Source organism: Pinus tabuliformis, chromosome 1_2, assembly GCF_031772625.1.
Source record: "Pinus tabuliformis cultivar Carrire ecotype Pingquan chromosome 1_2, CPIR1, whole genome shotgun sequence".
Taxonomy (NCBI): Eukaryota; Viridiplantae; Streptophyta; class Pinopsida; order Pinales; family Pinaceae; genus Pinus; species Pinus tabuliformis.
The window spans coordinates 1,040,275,074-1,040,294,985 of record NC_142298.1 but is presented as its reverse complement, the minus strand read 5'-3'; the positions used below and the strand labels follow the sequence as shown (position 1 = coordinate 1,040,294,985).

Below are 19,912 nucleotides of genomic sequence, written 5' to 3'. Positions count from 1 at the left end.
AATAATAATCTTGTTAAAGCAATTATCATATCATATGTTGGTTTGAACACAAACAACACAAGTTCCTGAACTGATAGCTTTGAAATTGTGGCCAGAGAACATATTAAAAATGACTTAAATGTTAAGAGACCTACATAATGGGTGGTGATATTCCTCCCAAAGTTCAATTTTTCTTAAGTTACATGAAATGTTTGTCCCTCCAAAAAAGGATCATCATGACCATGTAAGCAGCTCAAGCGTAAACGATGGTCAAAGTTTTAGGGCAGGTCTTACACCTTTTATTCATGGCTCAAATGTGGAATAAGTCACACGAGTTTTCCCAATAGGGTATTGATGTTAACAAGAGCCATAAGCTGAACCTACTCAAGTATGAAGTACAGCGACCAGCATATTGGAAAGTTGAAACAGTGACCCTGCAAATGGACCAAGGCCTAATTGACCATGTTTATAAGGGATCAACACACATAAACAGTGCAGTGCTCAATGCCTTCTAAACTTTATGATTATTATATTAGGGCAAGTCTTTTGGTTGATGTGATAGAATCCTCCCTCACCCTAGCACTACTTTCAATTAAAGCTGCCCGTGTGCTTTCCGGGTCCCTTGCTTGTGATGGTTGTATTTGTAATGCTCTCCTAAAAAGCAGTTGTACTAAACAGCAAGGCATATCCATTGTTACGAAATTTATTCCACGTTAGTCAGACTGCTTTAGCATAAGTTCAGCATACGCTAATTCATAGTAAGACGAAGGAAGACAACAGGCCTTCAACATCCCAAGCATATAATGAATGTTCAGAGATAGAATAAAAAACAGTGGGACTCTAACAATAAAAAATTTAGATGATTCGAAAAAGAACAGTAAAAGGGGTAACATAGTAACCTTTTTGGATTTATACTTGTTGCAGTCATATTCAAGCTAAAGAAATATTAAATTTGAATGAGGCTTGACTAAAAGAGAAAAGTTTTCCATTTTGAGAAAATGGCATGTTGGTAAAGGATGGTCACAATGCTTGCCAAAACACTCTCTCTCACTGACTCATATATATTCAGCCTATAAGAATGTCAGCAGTTTTTTGCTACTTTAAGCAAGAGAATCCGAATAGTGCCATTTGAATACAAATCAAAACTAGATCATCTAAGTACTACCAATATAAGCATACTACGGTTTATTTGTTTGGCCAAATATGCTCTGCCAACAAATTTCTGCAGCTCTATTCCTATGACATCCTTTAACGACTTGCCTACTCGTATGATAGGATGACAAACATGTCTGCTTTTTCTCATATAACGTTATTAAATGGTCCCCTGAGCTCCTTGAACTTGAAATAAAAATCTTCTGTACAACCATATTCCGAAATTTGGAAATTCAAAGAGAAACAATTGGGTAGCTGTACAAAAGTAATTCCAGGGTTCACATCAGTCGCAATCCTTCGGAAGCTATAGTTTATTATTGAGAAATCTTGAGAAACTTACACAGGTGGATAAAAATATTTGTTCAAATTCTAATAGATGAAATATACAACTAGATTTTTAACAGAACAGTAACAGCACAGCAAGAACACGGGAGTGCTTCAATCGACTTTTTACAGTACATAAATCTTGAGAACAATGTGAACATTTCCATCAAATACCAGCTTCGACGTCATCATCAATCTCTTGAACTGCTTGTAGAGGTCCAGCTTCAGATATATAGGAGTACCCACTGTCTATCAGGCGATATTGTGGCTCGAGTGAGTTGATTTTTTTCCAGTCTTCTTCAGATAATGACCAGTCGAAGATATCAAAATTTGTCCTGATTCTCTCAGGTCTTAAGCTGCGAGGTAACACACTTGTGCCTCGTTGTAATCCCCACCGTAAAATTACCTGAAAACATTAGTTCATCTAATTTTAGTTTCCTCTAAATAAAAAGTCCAGATTCTAGATTTATTTCTATGATCAAAACAGAAAATTAGTGAGATTGAAAGCAATTCTTTGCAAATATCATGACTAAAGAAAATATGGGGAAAAAGGGTTCCTCTAGTTACATAGTTATATTCAATTTGATCCATATTTGATCACTAATTATTTTGATCGTTCTAACCTTCAAAGTTATAAACTAATGTAGAAAACCAAATGCTTCAGTTATGCTCTTCGAAATAAGTATAATATCTTCCATCAGAAAATAAATCTGCTTCCTGGGATGATTATCTGCTCACATGTGCACCTGCTAAGGGATCTTTATTTAATATTAGTTAAAATTTTCCAGTAAAAAATGAGATATGTCAATGGGATCTTGGTTAGTTGGTAAGGCAGGGTTGTTTCATAAGTCCCACCAAGGCTCAAATCCCTACTATCTCAAGCATGCAAACAGTCCATTTGATGCAGTAACCAGTTAAGGCTGGGTGCAGGCCCTGGGCAATTGAATACATACGCTGACTTGTAGCTTCTCAGCCTAATGGGTCTTTCTAGAGTTTTGTAAATCAACTACAATCTGTTTTAATACTCCCAGAATGGGGAAGGACATGCTTGCTACATAGTGTTAATAGGAAGCATCTTGTCAGAATAATAAACAAATAGAGATATTCTTATGAATGTTCTCAATCTCCATCTTTCGATGGAAAAAGGCAGTTTAATTTAGTGTTGATGTGTCAGAAAGAGTAATATTCTGCGCAAATCATTGTAGCCCCATAATGCCATTAGCTAAATCATAATCTTCTGCTGTACATGGCATTAACTAAATAAACATTTTATACTGCAATAACCATAAACACATCACTGCCTCTCGCTGCAACTGAAAATTTACATAGATAAGCTCAAAATGATAGGAGATGCCTTCAAACAATATAATAATTGAAGTAAAATGACTGCAAGAATGATAACAACTCATTCTTCTGCTAGGATCCCATCTCCATTTTAGATACAAAATACCAGCAATATTATATTGAGGGCAATAAGAACCACTACAATTACATATTGAAATTCAGATCCTCATTATTCCTTAAGGTGATTTGATTACTCGTTTTCTAATTGCCTCCCTTTAAGAAATGAGTGGATACTATCAATGCCTGTGACTCTGTTCACTGCTTGGCTCAGCATGATGACAGTGTGTATTTCTTGCCTATTTGACTCATATTTCAATAGTGAGCACTAGGAAAAGTCTGTTTGAAACTTTTATCTATATGTCACCTCAAGAGATTGGAATTCTTTTATCGTTCAATAAATTTTGGTAAATATCGAAGGAACCATTTCAATTACATGCTGCACTCAAATACTGCCTTGATGCATCTTTCCATGCACTATGCAACAAATGATATTGATGCAATTTGGATTAGAATTCCAAGGTTCAGGGAGACACTGATAAAGAACTGAAGTTTATCTTTATAGTTCACACCCATTTATTGGAGACCAAGGCCTGATTACACTATCAAGATATTAATGAAGACTAAAAGTACCAGTCCTCTTCCTCTTAACTTCATCGACAATTCATATATACAATTATATTAATTTCCTAATGACTCATCCCCTTCCTGCTTGCTGCTTGCCCAGCACCAGAATAATTGTCCATCTCCATCAATATTTCATATATGCCAAACCATTGAACTGACATATCTTTCCCTGAAATTTCAGATATAAATTCTAATATGCCGTGTAATTAACATATTACTATTAGTTCTCATTATGAACTATGTTACCATCTACAACCCTTCTCAGTCCCACATACAATGTTATCTTAATATCATGCAGCACATGGAAAGCGGTCAAGATTGGCAAACTGTCAAATGCAAGAGAAACCAAAACTATGTTTATGTCGTACAGACTTTGAGTGACATAACTTACCCGTCTTGATTTGACCCATATAGGCTTAAAGTGAAAAAGCATTAGCAACTCAACTTTGAAATTAATGTACTTCAGTGTCCTGGTCCTGACTCCTTACCTATCTCACAGATCAAGTACTGATCATTCAAGGACACGGAAAATTTTACCTTTTTATCTTTTCTTTTATATGCAACAATCGATGGACTTCTGGCACTATTTCAATTGTTTAAGTATATCATCACTGGTGTAATAACACTTTGATCTATAGAACGAACTAGGTGTACCCAAAAACAATTCACTTAGTGACAGATGCTGAAATGACTAAAAGTTTATAAACCAGATTGCATGAAAAATAAAAAATAAATACAAATAAGTGCAGTACAAAATGCCATGGAGATGTACAGCAAAACATCATTGCACTAAGATAAAACTGTTATTATAGGGATCATTGGGATAAACTGTAATAAAGAAGAGCCATAGTGATAATTTGGATAAAATTGTAATAAAGGAGTCGTAATTAACTAATATATTTATGGAACAGAAATGAATAACTATGCAAGGCTAGAGTATATATTTTTCCCTTTCAAGGGAAACTATGATAATTGTTGGCTTGAAGAACTACTTTGACTAGTTTTGGGCATCCATCTCAAACTGGATGGATATAAGCTGAAGCAACAGTTTTCTTTTTACCTGGACTCCAATGACTATCAAATAATTATTGGAAGACATTATCATGTAAGCATGTCGGCCACAGCTTCCCAACCAATGCAGTATGTTGAACACAATTTATATGGTTAAATCTCATATGGTTTCATTTCTAAAAGAGATGCAATCCAGGCCAAGTTGTCAGCCATTATAATCATATACAATAAATGAAATATTGCAGAAAAAGGGAAGGAAATCATAGCTGTCTAGGAATGAGGTGACAAAATGCAGCGCATGTAAGAAAATATGCACATAGCTAGGAAAGACTCAAGAAAATGCCATCGTCATATACAATAAATTAAATATTCCAGAAAAAGGGCGGGAAATCATAGCTATCTAGGAAGGAGACAACAAAATGCAGAGGATATAAGAAAACATCCCTGCTCCTAGGAAAGACTCAAGAGAAAATGCCAAAAGGCACTGTACTGACTTTAGTATCAAATGCTGTTTAAAAAGGAAATGTTGACACGCGCTCTCCTCTTCTGCCCGGTCTGAATATGCAAAGTGACCTATTCCTGAAATAAAGGTGACTTCTCTGCTATTATCGACCCCTTCCCAGTTGTTTAGCCGAGGAGGAACGAAGCAAACCTTTAGTGCCATTTCGAGGAGCTGTAAGAATCTCGGGATTTCGCCTTTTACCCGGCCTAATAAGAGGAGTTGTTCGTCCCCAAAGGTGCGGGTAAGGTTGCATCCGAGCCACTTGAGCACCTCGAACCTCTCCGGCCCGATCTCTGCTACGGAATAGGGAGAAGGTGCTCCCAACGCCTTCACATAGTCACGGAGCCGACTGAGCCTACTACTAATTGGGTTCGGTTCGGGTAAAGGGGAATCCCCTAGAGAAATGGTCTGGTCTTCCTCTTCCAGTGTAGTTGGTGCTTGAACTACAGAAGCTTCCAGGAATCCTGCGGAACGTGGGGGTTCTTCAATAGCCCTTGCTGAGGGGACAGGGGGTTCTTTCCTTCTCAATGCCCGGCTTATGATCAATTTGGCCAAGTGAAAGCCCACCTTTTTGCTTGTCCCATAACACCGAGCTTCGTACTCCTCGGGTGACATCCCCCATATGCAGATATCTGCATCGGGATATACATCCGGGTCGGGAAACATTGAGCAAACCTTTCCCCAACCCTTGACTTTCATAAAGTGCAGTTTCCCCCCCACAACTACGGACCTGAACTCCTTTAGGAGCAGTATCTTTAGATCCTGAAAGGTGTATACTGGATTTTTGAGACCAATGATGTAGGTCAAGAGGGCCGGGCAATCTGGGATACTGACCTTCAGATCCTTGGATTCCGAAACTAGGATGCTTTCAACACCCCAGTAGAATCCTTGGATCATATCGATCATGCCCTGTGGGGAGATGTATGTCCGCATGGGTGCTATAATGAATAGGTACAACGGGTTCTTGTTACATATCGAGGTGCTGCTGCGGCGGGGGGTTACGCGGTTAGTGGGCATATGACTCAGAAATATACAATGAAAGCAACAGAACTGAATAATGGCCCTGCTTTCGTTGGCAGGGAAAGAGAAGTAAGCTTAGGGTTGAACTTACCAGCAGCCACCCACATTTCTACAACCCACCTAGTCTGGAGGTGGGCGGGAAATCATAGCTATCTAGGAAGGAGACAACAAAATGCAGAGGATATAAGAAAACATGCCTGCTCCTAGGAAAGACTCAAGAGAAAATGCCAAAAGGCACTGTACTGACTTTAGTATCAAATGCTGTTTAAAAAGGAAATGTTGCCATAACGGTGCAAGATCAGAGTCCATGTAGGTCGAATATTTCAATTCTAACCAAAAAAGCATTGGCATGCAAGTAATCGCCAAACACTAAAATAAATTTGACCCCTACAATATGAAGGCTATCAGCTTAGAATGAAAACCCTTTCCAAATTTACCAGCTGGTGGGCTTTCTAAATAAGTTGGTTGCAGGTGCTGAATGCAGGTGGTTGATATGAAGCTGGCAAAACATGTTAGAAAATGCAAATTGCAAATTCAAGGCAGTGTAACAGTGGAAGAAGCACAAAAATTCTATAATATGAAAGAAAGAAGAAAGTGAAACACTGAAATTCTGTCTGTTTCACTTGTCTTGTTTATAATGCTACAAACTTGTTCTTAGTAACCAGTTCTGTATAAAGCATACAGAGTTCAGAGTTGTTTCAAAGCTGCCCTTGTCAATACATGCTCTAATATCATCAAACGCACTTCTACAATATTTTTCCATAGTTTTATTTTTACTTATTGCCACATCAAAACACGTTTTGCACAAATCTTTGTAAAAACATGCACTATAATTTCACCAAATGACTCCTGCATTTGTCCATCATTCTATATAATTGACTTCTAGTTAAAATGAACATGTTTATATTTTGTCTAGATTTTGAAAGTAAGCTTCATGTTTTTGTTGAGTTTATGTGTCACTCAGTCTGTGTCTACCCTCAGCAGAGGGGCACCTACAGTAGATCCTCGTTCCTCTTGATTCCTGTGCATAGCAGTATAGATGTGGATACAGCAGAGAGGTGCTTTAATGAGGATGAGGAAGCGCAGTTACAGAAAGGGGTAGAGGGTACATGCATGCACCAGGATCAGTTGATTTCCAATTTAATATGTTTTCCAGAACTAAAAGAGCAGTATTACTTTCAGTATGGGTTCAGTTTTAAGTTAGGAAAGTGCATCTATAGAGCAGTTTCCAGTTTAGGTACTTTGAATGAAGGTTATCTATTTCAGAAGGTGAAGCATAGATCCCAAGAAGGGCTCATGCATGAATGTGCAATCTATTTCAGTTGGGATGTACTAATCTTGGAAGTATTGATGCAAGATGGGCACACTTCTCTAGACTGTTTTGGGATTAAGGTTTCTTTACCTAACCTGGGCACTCCGCAGGGTTGGTTCATACTTTTTGTAAACCCTAGCCTTCTATTCTATAAAAAATGGGCAAGGTATTCCACTTATATGGTTAGAGATTATGAACTTCAAGCTACAGCATTAAATTTCTTTTTAGCTAGTAGAATACAGATTTGTGATTGAGTGATTCAGATTTGTACTAGCTGATTGTGTTTTCAATGTATTCCTAATTTCAGGGTTTGAATTACTGAGTGCAGAACCTGATTACCACGATCTCAAAATTAGCATTGTAAGAGGTCATTTCTGAAATCTTCCAGGAATCCGTGTATGGAAAGATTAGTTGCCCATAAGAAGAAGCTGTTGGAGGTTTTCAGCGGGTGCGATGCCCAAGAGTCTTCAGTGAGTGAAGCCAGCTGTGCCTGAGATAGGCAATTGGAAGTTGGAACTATGAGGGAGTTGTCGGTGGGATGCAAGTGGCACTCTAATGATTGGAATGTTGTTTTATCCTTGAGAGAGGTGGTCTGCACCTGTGATAGGTTGCCGATTTGATTTGTCCTTTCTGACTGACTTGTTGGCTGCGGTGTGTTCCAAGTGTTGCAGGTATGACTAGTCTGTCTCAAAGAGTATAACCATCTAGAAGGTGCTTCCAACTTTAAACCTGAAGTGCAAATTGTAGATGTGACTGGAGGACGTTGAGCATTGGTGTTTTGTTGAGGGGAAGGATACAGTCACCCTTGTACTTATAAATTTCCAAAGGGTGCAATACCATGGGTCAATACCATGAGTTGTCAAAATACCATGGGTCATCAGAATACCATGGCTAATATCATGGGTCATCAAAATACCATGGATAATACCATGGGTCTATAGGTGCAAAGCCCCATCAATTAGCCCACTTGCACCACACATGAGAATATGCTACCCAAAACATCAACACTATCAATCCCACATAATTGGCCAAACACGACAAAAAAGAGGCCAAAGATTAAAATATCATCCATGATTTTGTGAAGGACCACTTTATCCATCATGTCAAGGAGAAGGAGACAGCTCAGGATACATACAATTACTTAATCACTCAGAGCCAAAGTGTGAATATTTCTTGCAAAATGCTACTCTACTATATTGGGAGCGAAAGTGAAACAAAAATGGGAAGTAAGAAATGCCAATTTTCAAAAAACTTTTGAAAGCGGAGTGCTTTTTATATAATATATATTTTAATATATTTTGATGCATATATATTCAAAAAGCATAAAACATAGATTTAACTATTGGATTAATGATCATCATTAAACTATTAACCATTCAATACACATATAGCATCAATCATCTAGCAGTTATATCATTGTCATCAAATGATCAACCATAACATCAACCTTCAAGTTTCAACAGATAATATTTGCCATCAACAAATTGTAATCGATAACATCATCCACGAAATGAAACAAAGCATCATATTCACGACCAAGGAGTTGCAAAATGCAATCAACAGTTCAAAAGGTAGGTTCAAACTTAGAACTTAAACTGTCATGTTATGTTTACAGAATAAGCCATAATAAAGATAAAATACTCCTAAGTTCTAGAAACTAAATCCTAAACTAAAAAAGACAAATAAATCTACTGTCTACTAAATCCATCATTCAGCATCAATGGTTTGTGAATGCTATTTAAACTTGCCCTTTTTACATTCATTATTAATTTATTAGACTTGATATAAGGCATCGGTCAATTTACCTGGTTACTTTAACCATTAGAGACAAACTTATTCAATTTTACTCATTTTTTGTGCATTCTTAGGTATATAGATCAATAGATCAGTTGATTTTCATTCATTTTCTTCAGTTTCCTGTCAAAAAAAACACTTGCTAGTTTTCCATACTTACTGCAGAAAGAAAAAAGACTTGTACCTCTTTCTCAATTGCATGCACAGGAAAACATTTAAAATACAAAATCAACATTTAATTAGTTATTTCCTACATAAACATAGTGAACAGTTTGTTGTTCAACTCTGTTTTACATGGCAATTAATAGTTTTCAGCATAGTTTTGCATTGGTTTGCATGCCCAGCTTGGTATTTTTTGAGTTGTTTTCTGTGTACTTTTAGCATTTTTAAGCTAGCAGCCCACACAATTTACTCTCGTATTTTTACACAGAAGAGCAGCTTTACTACTAAATAGTAAACATTAGTTAATTGTAATTGACCCCTTAGATCATCTAGGAATAAGCACCTGAAGTTAACATGCACTAACTTCTTTCTAAGTGAGAGGAATCAAACAAGGCGACAGTGGCTAGTTTCTTGTAGTTATCCGGACTCCACTTACCTTTTACAGGACCATAATTTCTGGTGATAACAAAATAATTTCATCCAGGTGGAGACCAAACTGGACACTGTTTCAGCCAGAGTGGAGGAGAGTCATAACCTATCCCTCATCAAGAAGATGAGGAAAGGTGGTAAGCAAGGAAGACTCGGGAAGGGTCAAAAGGGAAAGAAAGAAGATTCAAGTTCTTTGAACTAGGGAAGGTGGTAAGAAAGGACTCAGGAAGGCTCAAAAGGGAAAGTAGGAAGATTCAAGTTCTTTGAACCAGGGCAAGAAAGACTTGAGTTATGTAAAGTGCTTCGAGTGCCACAAGATGGACCCCTATGCTTCTCAGTGTCCTAAAAGGAAGACGGAGAAGGGAAAATGGTGGCAGAAGCTTCAGCCCAAATGGAAGAGTTAACATCTAGGCTTGATACAGCCTTCCCCATGGTTTCATGCCTTTCCAATAATACTGCTTCTAGTCTTCAATGGTATGCGGATAGTACTGCATCCAGACATATGACCTTCAATAAGAAGGCATTCAGCAAACTTTAGGAGTAGGGGGCAGGCATACAGGTGGAGTTGGGCAATGATGCCATTTATGTGGTTACTAGAGTGAGTTCTGTCTCACTCTGCATGCCCCCAAGTGATTTTATTGAGCTAGATGATGTCTTATATATGTTCTTGGCTTAACAAAGAATCTTCTTCCAGTGCCAGCAATGAAAAAAATCTTAGATGTGTAGCTGATTTTGATCATATCAACAAGTCATTATCATTGATCGTGACCGTATTCCTAGTTGAGTTTTGCCTAGACGTGTGAACAAGATTGGTCTGTATAGGTTTGCTTGTTGATCCAATCAAAGATGCCACTTTAATGCATGCTAGTAACAATTCGTGTGAGCTTTAGCACAAAATATTTGGTCACCTGCACAATGGAGCATTACCTCTCTTGGAGTACATGACACAGGGATTGTCAGACTTCAAGATCGAGAAGACAAGAGTTGTGCAAGAGCTATGCACTCAGCAAGCATACCAAGATTGTTTTCCTAAGCAATGAGCATAGATCAAGAGGGATTCTTGATCTGATCCATTCAGTTGTGTGGACCATGGGCATCAGCTTCATTGACAGGTAACATTTATTATGTTTCTTTAGTTGATGATGGCTCTAAGAAAACTTGGATTTAGTTTATGAAGACCAAGGATAAAGTTTCAGCAAGTTACAAGAGTTTAAAGCTCTTGTGGAGAATCAGACATGTAAAGATATTAAGTTCATGACGTCTAAAAATGGTGCAGAGTTCACCTCCAAGGACTTTGATGCCTTTTGCAATGGAAGAAATAATCAAGAGGGCACAGACAGTACCTTACAACTCTTAGTACAATGGGGTTGCAGAGAGGAAGAATAGCCCCATCATAGAGACAGCCAAGGCTATGATTCATGATCTAGATCTACCAATGTGTCTTTGGGCAGAAGCATGCAGTATAGCTGTTTACATTCTAGATGGTGTCCTCATGAGATATAACATATTCACCCTCCTTTGCATCATAGGAGGCTTTCGTGACTTAAAAGATCAAGCTTTGAGAAGATAAATGCAGAGCAATTATGGTGGGATACTATGGTGGAGGGATATAACTCCATCATAAAAAACAATGTCTGGGATATTGTGTTGAGAAGTGGGAATAGTGATTGACTCTAGGTAGTTGTACAAGGTGAAGCATGCAATTGGTAGAAGCATATAGAAATGAAACACAAAGTTTGTAGTGAGAGGATTCTCCCAGAGAGGAGTTGAACATGAAGAGACCTTTGCTCCAGCTGCCAGGCAGTTTTCCATCAGAATCATTATGTCCATTAGCATCAATTTTTGGTTGGTCTTTATACTAGATAGATGTAAAGACCATTTCTTAATGCTCTGATTGAGGAGAAAGTATACATTATCGAGGAGTTTTGAGATGCATGGGTGAAATACCCATGTGTCCAAGTTGAAGAAGTCCCTTTACACGTTGAAGCAAGCACCACGTCAATGGTGCTATAGCATTGAAAAGTACCTAAATTGGGCTTCACCGAGACTACTGCAAATCCTAACCTTTATTACTTATTCAATAAAATCCACCTGCATGTTTTGATTTGTATGTAGACGCATTGATATTTGCGAGTAGTTCTATGAAGTTCATTGCATGGTGAAAGGTGGAGTTGGTCCACAATTTTGACATGAAGGACATTGGTTTTATGCATTATTTTCTGGATCTAGAAACAGCACAGGGTTAATTAAGGTCTTTCTTGGGAAAGGGAAGTACACAGTGGAGATCTTGATGATATTTTAGATGTTGGATTGCAAACCCTTGGCCACTCCTCTGGCTTGGAATTTGAAGTTATAGGCTGATTTATACTCAAATTTGGTAGATCCTTCTGCTTATAGGCAGTTGATTAGTTCCCTTAGGTATCGAGTGAATACTAGCCTAGATATATTTTTGCAATAAATACTTTGGACCAGTTCATGGTTGAACCCAGGAAAATTATTAGACTGCTACAAAGCATGTGCTTTGAAACTTGAAGGGCACAATTCATTATTGCTTGAGGTAAGTGGAGCATGGTGAATTGCTGTTGCATGGTTTTGATGATTCTGATTGAGCAGGAGATGCAAGTGCTAGGAGGACTTTAAGTTTTTGTTTCAGCTTGGAAACAAGCATGCTAACCTGGTTCAATAGGAAGCAGGCAACAATTGTAGTCAGTTCAGCAGAGGCAAGGTATATAGCAGCCAACTATGCTTGTTGTGAAGTCATATGGCTTCACAAATTAATAATAGAATTGATCAGCAAGATGTTGCAGCCCACTGTGGTATACTGTGACAGTGAGAGTTTTATCAGACTCTCTAAGAATTCAGTATTTCACTATCACTCCAAGCACATAGATATCTGATACCATTTCGTTAGAGACTGGGTTCAAAGGGGAGCAGCAGTTCTTTCATCAAATTCATAAGTTGCAGAGATTTTGACAAAGGACCTGGCTGAGGGGAAGCTTGAGAGGCTGAAGGAGAGCCTTGGCTTGGTGGTGAACACTTTCATCACAAAGTGGGACTGTTAAAGTTTACCTATGTTTCTCAATCCATGTCAACCTCAGCACCTGCTGCAAATCCTCAATCCTCTTAATACCTATGCACAAAAGAGTAGATGTGGGCACAGCAGGGTGGATATGGTGCTTTAATGAGGATGAGAAAGCACAGTTTTGGAGACAGGTAGAGGTGCACATTTAGCACAGGCCAAACTTGGTTGATTTCCAGTATAGTATGTTTTCCAGAATTAAAAGCGACGTCCTATTTTCAGTATAAGTTAGGAAAGCACGTAAATAGAGAAGTTTCGGGTTTAAGCACTTTACATTATAGTAACATGGTTATTTGGTCCAAAAGGTGGGGCATAGATCACAAGGAGGGTGCATGCATTTTCCAGAATTAAAAGAGATGTTCTATTTTCAGTATAAGTTAGGAAAGCAAGTAAATAGAGAAGTTTCGGGTTTAAGCACTTTGCATTATTGTAACAGGGTTATTTGGTCCAAAAGCTGTGGCATAGATCACATGGAGGGTGCATGCATGGATGTGTGTAGTGTTCTCTTGTTGGGGTGCACTAATCCTAGCAGCTTTATCCATGCAATGAGGGTACACTTCTCTAGACTGTTTTAGGGTTAGGGTTTCCTTGGGTTTCCTTGCCTAGCCTAGGTGCCCCATAGGGGTGGATCATACCTTTTGTAAACCCTTGCCTTCTTATTCTATAAAGATGAGAGAGATCTTCCACTGAGATGGTTAGAGATTTTGAGTTTCCAGCTATGGCATTGTATTTCTTTCAGTTAATAAAATACAGATGTGTGATGAGTGATTCAGATCTGTACTAGCCGTTCCTGTTTTCAGTGTGATGTGTTTGTAGAATCTAGCATCCACATTTTGAAGTTTTTTTAGGACTTTTCAGTCTAAAATTTCCTAGTTTTAAGTTGGAATTTCTGGGTGCAGAATCTGCCTGAGATGGCAAGAAATTTTGAGTTTTGAGCTATAGCATTGTATGTCTTTCAATTAATAGAATAGAGGTCTTATTGGGTGATTCAGATTTGTACTACCTGTTAGTGTTTTCAGTGTGACGTGTTTGTAGAATCTAGCGTTCAGATTTTGCAGTTTTTATGGGAGTTTATCAGTTTGAAGTTTCCTAAGTTCTACAGTTTGAATTTATGCAAACAGAATCTGCTTACCATAACCTGAAAATTAACAGTTTTGTATTCCATGCATTTTATAAAGCACAAGTCAAATCACAGGTTTGCCAAATGCAGGGGTTGAGCATTTTGAAGAAGCATGGAAACTATGATTTTATCTAATGAGATCTGCTCTTTTGTGCCATTCGGTGGTACCAGGCCCCAGGGCAATAGTTATTTTACCTAATGAATTCTGCTGAGTTATTTTTTTCTCTTTTTCTCTCGACCAAGAAGACATACACTTCGTTACACAGTAGAATAGGGATGTATTTGAACTGCACATTTAAGCTGTTTAGCATAAATTGTGGGAATGTGTACTTTTAAGGATAGGCAGACTCGCATTGAAAATTACACCATTCTTAAATAAAACGTTCAAAAATCCAAGGAATTCCATTTTGAAACATATTACACAAATAAAATCTTTGTGCATCAATGTGCAAAAATATCAAATCATCAAATACACACCTGCTCTGGAGTCTTCTGGAGACGTGCTGCAATGTCTGCTACTACAGATGATTTAAGCATTGGTGCATGAACAGACCTGCACCTTCTGAATGCAATTCGAGGTGTCTCACATTCATCCTCTCCACTTGACCCACAATCATTACTCAATGGATTGCTTGCAGGAACACCCAAAGGTGTATGAGCTGATACATGAATACCCTTTGCTTGACAAAATTTTACAAGATCATCTTGGCGCCAAAAAGGATGCAACTCCACCTGCAAATCAAAGAACATTTTTCCTAAGAGGAACAAACTACCAAGAAGAAAAAAATATATATATCAGCTATTCCTTGGTTGGAAGAAGTTAAGGAAGCCCCAGTTCCCGGCTGGATCAACACAAAATGGTTGGGAATTTTTTGCTGGGCAAAGCAGGAAACATGACAGCTAAGAAAATGTTTGATGATATTAGCAGTAATAGACTAATAGTTGATGGCCTCAAATTTTTCTCTCTATAAATTGGGTTTGTTTCTGATATCTGGTATAAATGTCCTGCCATAATCCGTTCATTTTAAAGACAACTGAAAATTCAGCAATCCCAGTTGCAGATAGCCATATTCAATCATGTGGAGAGCTTAAGATTTTGTTCATCTTCAAATAAAATAGACTTAATTGAGGGTCCATCCACTCAAATTTGGCATAATGTGCCTACTTCCGAAAGATTCTAAAATGAAGACTTCAAGCCCTAGAAGGGTTCAAATGTTATTTCTATTCAATGTTGGATGCAATACACTTGTTACTTTATCCGAACATGATAAGAACTGCAAGATACACAATATTGTCAAGATCTGGGATACCTGAATAAGTCTGATCACATCAAGAGGGGCTAGCTTTCATAGAATCAGAAGCAGGTTTTGTAACTTTCCAATATCGAGCAACCTGACAAACAGTTCGAAATGGCCATTGGCGAGAAACCATTTTCTTTGTAAGCTATTTTTTCTGAAAGATCTATTAACTGCCACTTTCATTTCTTCAGGAGTTCTACAGCTACTACCAAGAACAGTGAGGTTGTTTACAATGATTTTTTTTAAATCCATTGTCCTGCACAAGGGATGCAAAGAAAAAATGGACCTCATCATATCTTCATTTAACCAGTCTAATAGCACAAACATCAGGAAGCTGAAATCGTAGGCTTAGGAATTTCTCAGCAACTCTGGCACAGATATTTTTAATACAATTCCATGGTTCTTTTTGCAGGCTTGAATAACAGCTTGCTAGAGGGAGTCAAAATGGTCTTCAGGGACTGAGGAACTGAATAAAGCCAAGGAATCAACCCTTTATAAATTTATACTTTGAACTTTGAAACAGATGTCGGTTTTGTCTAACAAATTTAGACCTGTCTAATGCTTTTTAGTTGCCCTGTATTTATTATTACCTAATCATGCATAAGACAGTTGGGTTAGAGAGTCTATAATTTTTGTGCTGCTGCATAGTGGATGCCATTAGTTTCAATTTTCGTAGTCATTTGTGTTATCAACAAAGAATTCTATCCATGTATTTGGAATATAGCCAGTGAAACTTGTTGCAGGTAAAATATAAGTAGAATCAATGGAAAACTATATTGCAAAGGATAATTGGTACAAACGCAAAAAAGTTTAAGGAAATAGCTGGAAGCAGTTGTCTCTCTTGTATACAAGGTGCTTCAGTAGCCTAATTCCCAGCTGCTACTTCTCGCTCCAAAGCTAGATTAGTAGATTCATTTTTTTCCTGTGCAATATGCTTCAATGTCTTCATCACCTCCTATTTAAATTTTCAGAAAAGAATGACTCTTCTTTAAAACCCCTGATTTGATCTTGCTCTTTCAGTCTTGACAGAGATAGACAAATCAAGATGCCTAGCGGCTCTTGCGCATTCTAGAACAACAGAAAAATATGCCTTTCTAAGTAACATTGTGTGTTCTTCAATCTTGTAATGCTTTGCTGCAAACGAAGGGTATGAAGCCATCTTGGATTCACAGTAGTTTGACTGTTTTTCTTCTGTTTTTATAGCCCATTACACGACAGTAAGACTAGCAAAGAGAAGAAACAAGATGAATTCTATGCAAAAATTTCCATGAAGATGGGAAGAATAGAAAATCAAGTACCTGATTTACAGCAGGAACTATCTTGGCAAAGGTGAGCAATTCCTCTATCTGTTGTATACTGAAATTGCTGACTCCGATTGCATTCACGAGCCCTTTCTCCACCAAACACTCCATGGCCTGCCATGTTGCTTTCAGCCGATGTGAAGTTCGCATCCTTAATTCTGCGCCAGATTTCCTAGGAGGATCTGTGGCATCCCCGAAGGAGAAAGTCACAGGCCAATGCACCAAGTACAGATCCAGATATGACACCCCAAGGTTCTTCAAGCATACCTTAACAGATGTCTCAACCCTCCGAGGGGCATTTGTGGTGCACCACAGCTTTGAGGTCACGAAAACATCCTCTCTCCTGAGTCCAGGCACATCTCCACTCAACGCTTCTGCCAATGCCTGGCCTACTTCAACCTCATTTCCATAGAGATGGGCACAGTCCAGATGACGGTACCCAACCTTCAGAGCAGTCCTAACAGCTTCAGTACATATATCCCCATCAGCCTGCCATGTTCCCAGGCCAACAGCTGGGATTTTGTGCCCTGTATTCAATACAAAATGATGCATACTGCTATTGTTCCCCTTTGCCCTCATTCTATAAGTGTTGTGTATATATGAATCAATCGAATACTGACCCAATACAAAAATTAAAACTCGGAATCACAACAATCTCTGTAACCCTTCAGGTTTTATACAATCAATGGTTCGCTAGAAATCCGCCTTTCTTCTGTTTTCCCACCTTATACCAAATGGGTGTCTGCCTTCCTCTGTTGTGTGGACACCAAATTCTTGCAGAAACGAGAATTCAATGAGAAAGAATTAGAAATTATCTCTGAATTGAGGTCTGTCTAACATTAGGTATCCTGAATGAGCTTTTTGCTGGGTAGTCTAGAAACCGATATGTGGATAGGATCCGATTTTTTTCCAAAGTCTGCTGTTCAAAGTAGTTGAATGAACGCCATCGTTCTGTACCTTCACAGGTTAAAAAATTCCAACAATCCTTCCAAGATTTTGAAAAATAAATTCATAAACAAATAAAGGAAAACAGGGTCAAACAAACATCCATCTAAAATCGGCTTACCTGCCCTAGAAAAGACGAGTCAAACTTGGCTTTGAAGATCCCAATAAAGATCCCCGTATGCCCCAAAGTCTTCTGCTGTCCCAAACATATGGCGATTTTACTGTGAATTTTCCTACGACCAACAAACTTTTTCCCTTTCCCCAGTTATCCTCATAATTTACAGCCATCCATTGACGATCAAATGTCCCACCAAATCTAGCTGTGAATTAAGCAATGTGCCCATTGATATCTAGATGAACTCAGCATCGAATGTTGTTGAGAAAACGATGGGTTCCATGTCTTGTAACCAGAAGTTTACAATGGGTCTAACAAAGAAATTTTCCAGGGTCTCCTTACGAGCACTTTTACCTGTGAATACCGTTGAGGGGCAGTTTGTCTGCAGATTTGTCCATATCATCATCGTTTTTTGGTCTATGGATACTTTTCTTTGCATGGAAGAATATGCTACACTGGTGAAAAAGGAAATATCAATCTTCAAAGAACACATGATGTGATAATATATGAGATCCCGTTCCTTCCCATGTTTTTGAGGTGGGGTCCGCTTATTTGACTTTTTTGAGGTGTCATAATAATGTTTTGTTGTTTATTTTTGCATTATCTTGGGATAAAATTATTTTCAACATGGTATTTCTAAGTGTATTAATGAGTTGTACTCTTGATAATCTAATTTATTGGAAACATAAATTGAAATCAACTCATTATAATTTTAAGGATGTGTAATTCTTTTTATTTATAATTTATAATATTTAATTATATAAATTAATTTATTATATCAAAAATCAAGTAGCATATATTATGGTTTTAAGAATGTGTAATTTGAAGACTTCATTCAAATTTTTGTTATTTATAATTTATAACATTTAATTATATAAATTAACTTATTATATTAAAATAAAGTAATATATTAAAAGATTTGTTTATTGATGTGGTTGGATATTTGGTTATGTTTTGTTTTAGTGAGATATATTAATTTATATTTAAGGTGTATTTAATTTACATTAATGGATTAAGTAGATATTCTCTTTACAAAAAGTGAGAAAGCATTTTTTTATAAGATGTTTTTAAAAAAAAATTATTAATATTTACAAAAAAAAATAATTTAGAATCTTAAACTTATAATATTTGTAATCTTTATTGACAGTTGTTGATTATGTAAGTTGGGTTATGATTTAGGTTTTTTAAGAAAGTGGAGGGAAATTTTGCCAAATGTTGAAATTATTGAAATATGTCTTCCAAATAAATTCAAGTAAAATTAAGGTAAGAATGTGTTGAAAATCAAATTTGTGTTAAATGTGATAGGTTATCATTAATATATTAGTCCATATTAAACCAACCTACTCAAATTGTGAGTTTGAGGAAAACATAGAATGGCATAGAATATATGCATGCAAGTCATAACTCCCTAGTGCCATAAGTTCAATGCTATCTTCCATGGGTACCTCGATGTATTATGAATGACATGTGTAAATGGAACTTCATCTATTGTATCCATTTCAAGGAGAATGTCATCATGGGGGTGGGTGCATAATATGTAGACATGGGTCATTGCCTCTTAGTGCCACATTTTCAACTCCCACATGTAGACACCCCATAATTATATTGATGTGTTAAACAAAGTCCATGAGAGCGGAACGTTAACCAAGGTTGTGAAACTCATTGTGCTTCTTATAGGTAGTCATAAGCTCGTTAAGTTACAATCTATTGTTAAAATAATGAAAATTCATTATGACCACATTCCATGTTCTACCTATGAATCTTCAAAGTGGCATGCCGCAAGAGTTTGACCATCTCCAATGAGCAAAACACATTCACCTATGAAATAGATAAAAAGTCAATGAATGCACCTTCTTAGATGTTCCTTTCCAATGATTTTCTAGGCAAACACAATTTTGCATTATTAAAATGGTGAAATCTAATTGTTGATATTGTGTGTTACAAAGGGCCTTGAGGGTTTTCTATGCATTTGGATCAATATATGTCATTAGGAAAGATTGTATATTCAAGTGCCTTGGATTGAATTTGGCTCATTGAAAATGATCTATTTTGTTTTCTAGTTACCCTACTTTTCATCTATTTATTTCTTCCATAAAATTCATCAAACACTTGCACATGGATTCATCTACAAAGTGTGATGTTTTCAAAATATGGATATTTTCTTTAGGAATAACAACTCTTCTTTTTTCATTAGAAACATAGACTTATTTCCCCCAAAACCTCATGAACCACTGCTAGAAATATATTTATATCTATTGGGATTAAATTGGATTGAGGTCAAGTCAAAGGATCTTAGCTAGAGTGATTTGGTGAGCAATTTGTTTCCCTAGATGTGTGTCCAAGTCTCTAGAGAGATGTTGTTACTGGTTCATTCCAATATTTATGAAATAATTGTATCTGG

The 19,912-nt window shown here is 37.3% G+C and overlaps 1 protein-coding gene across 3 annotated transcripts; it reads right to left on the bottom strand.

Annotated features, from left to right (window-relative positions):
- Positions 1 to 1,251: 1,251 nt before the first annotated feature.
- LOC149209688 (aldo-keto reductase family 4 member C10-like) lies at positions 1,252 to 17,983 on the bottom strand. 3 transcript variants are annotated; one of them, XM_089396470.1, is made up of 4 exons: positions 17,518 to 17,983; positions 16,449 to 17,408; positions 14,330 to 14,584; positions 1,252 to 1,861 (listed from the first exon to the last, which is right to left on the bottom strand). In XM_089396470.1, exons 2-4 carry the CDS (start codon positions 17,028 to 17,030, stop codon positions 1,622 to 1,624), a joined length of 1,077 nt encoding a protein of 358 aa, XP_089252596.1. In that variant the 5' UTR covers positions 17,031 to 17,408; positions 17,518 to 17,983; the 3' UTR covers positions 1,252 to 1,621. The 3 variants fall into 3 exon arrangements, with proteins under 3 accessions (XP_089252596.1, XP_089252597.1, XP_089252598.1); XM_089396471.1 differs by having other exon boundaries at positions 16,449 to 17,402; XM_089396472.1 differs by lacking the exon at positions 17,518 to 17,983 and having other exon boundaries at positions 16,449 to 17,509.
- Positions 17,984 to 19,912: the final 1,929 nt, after the last annotated feature.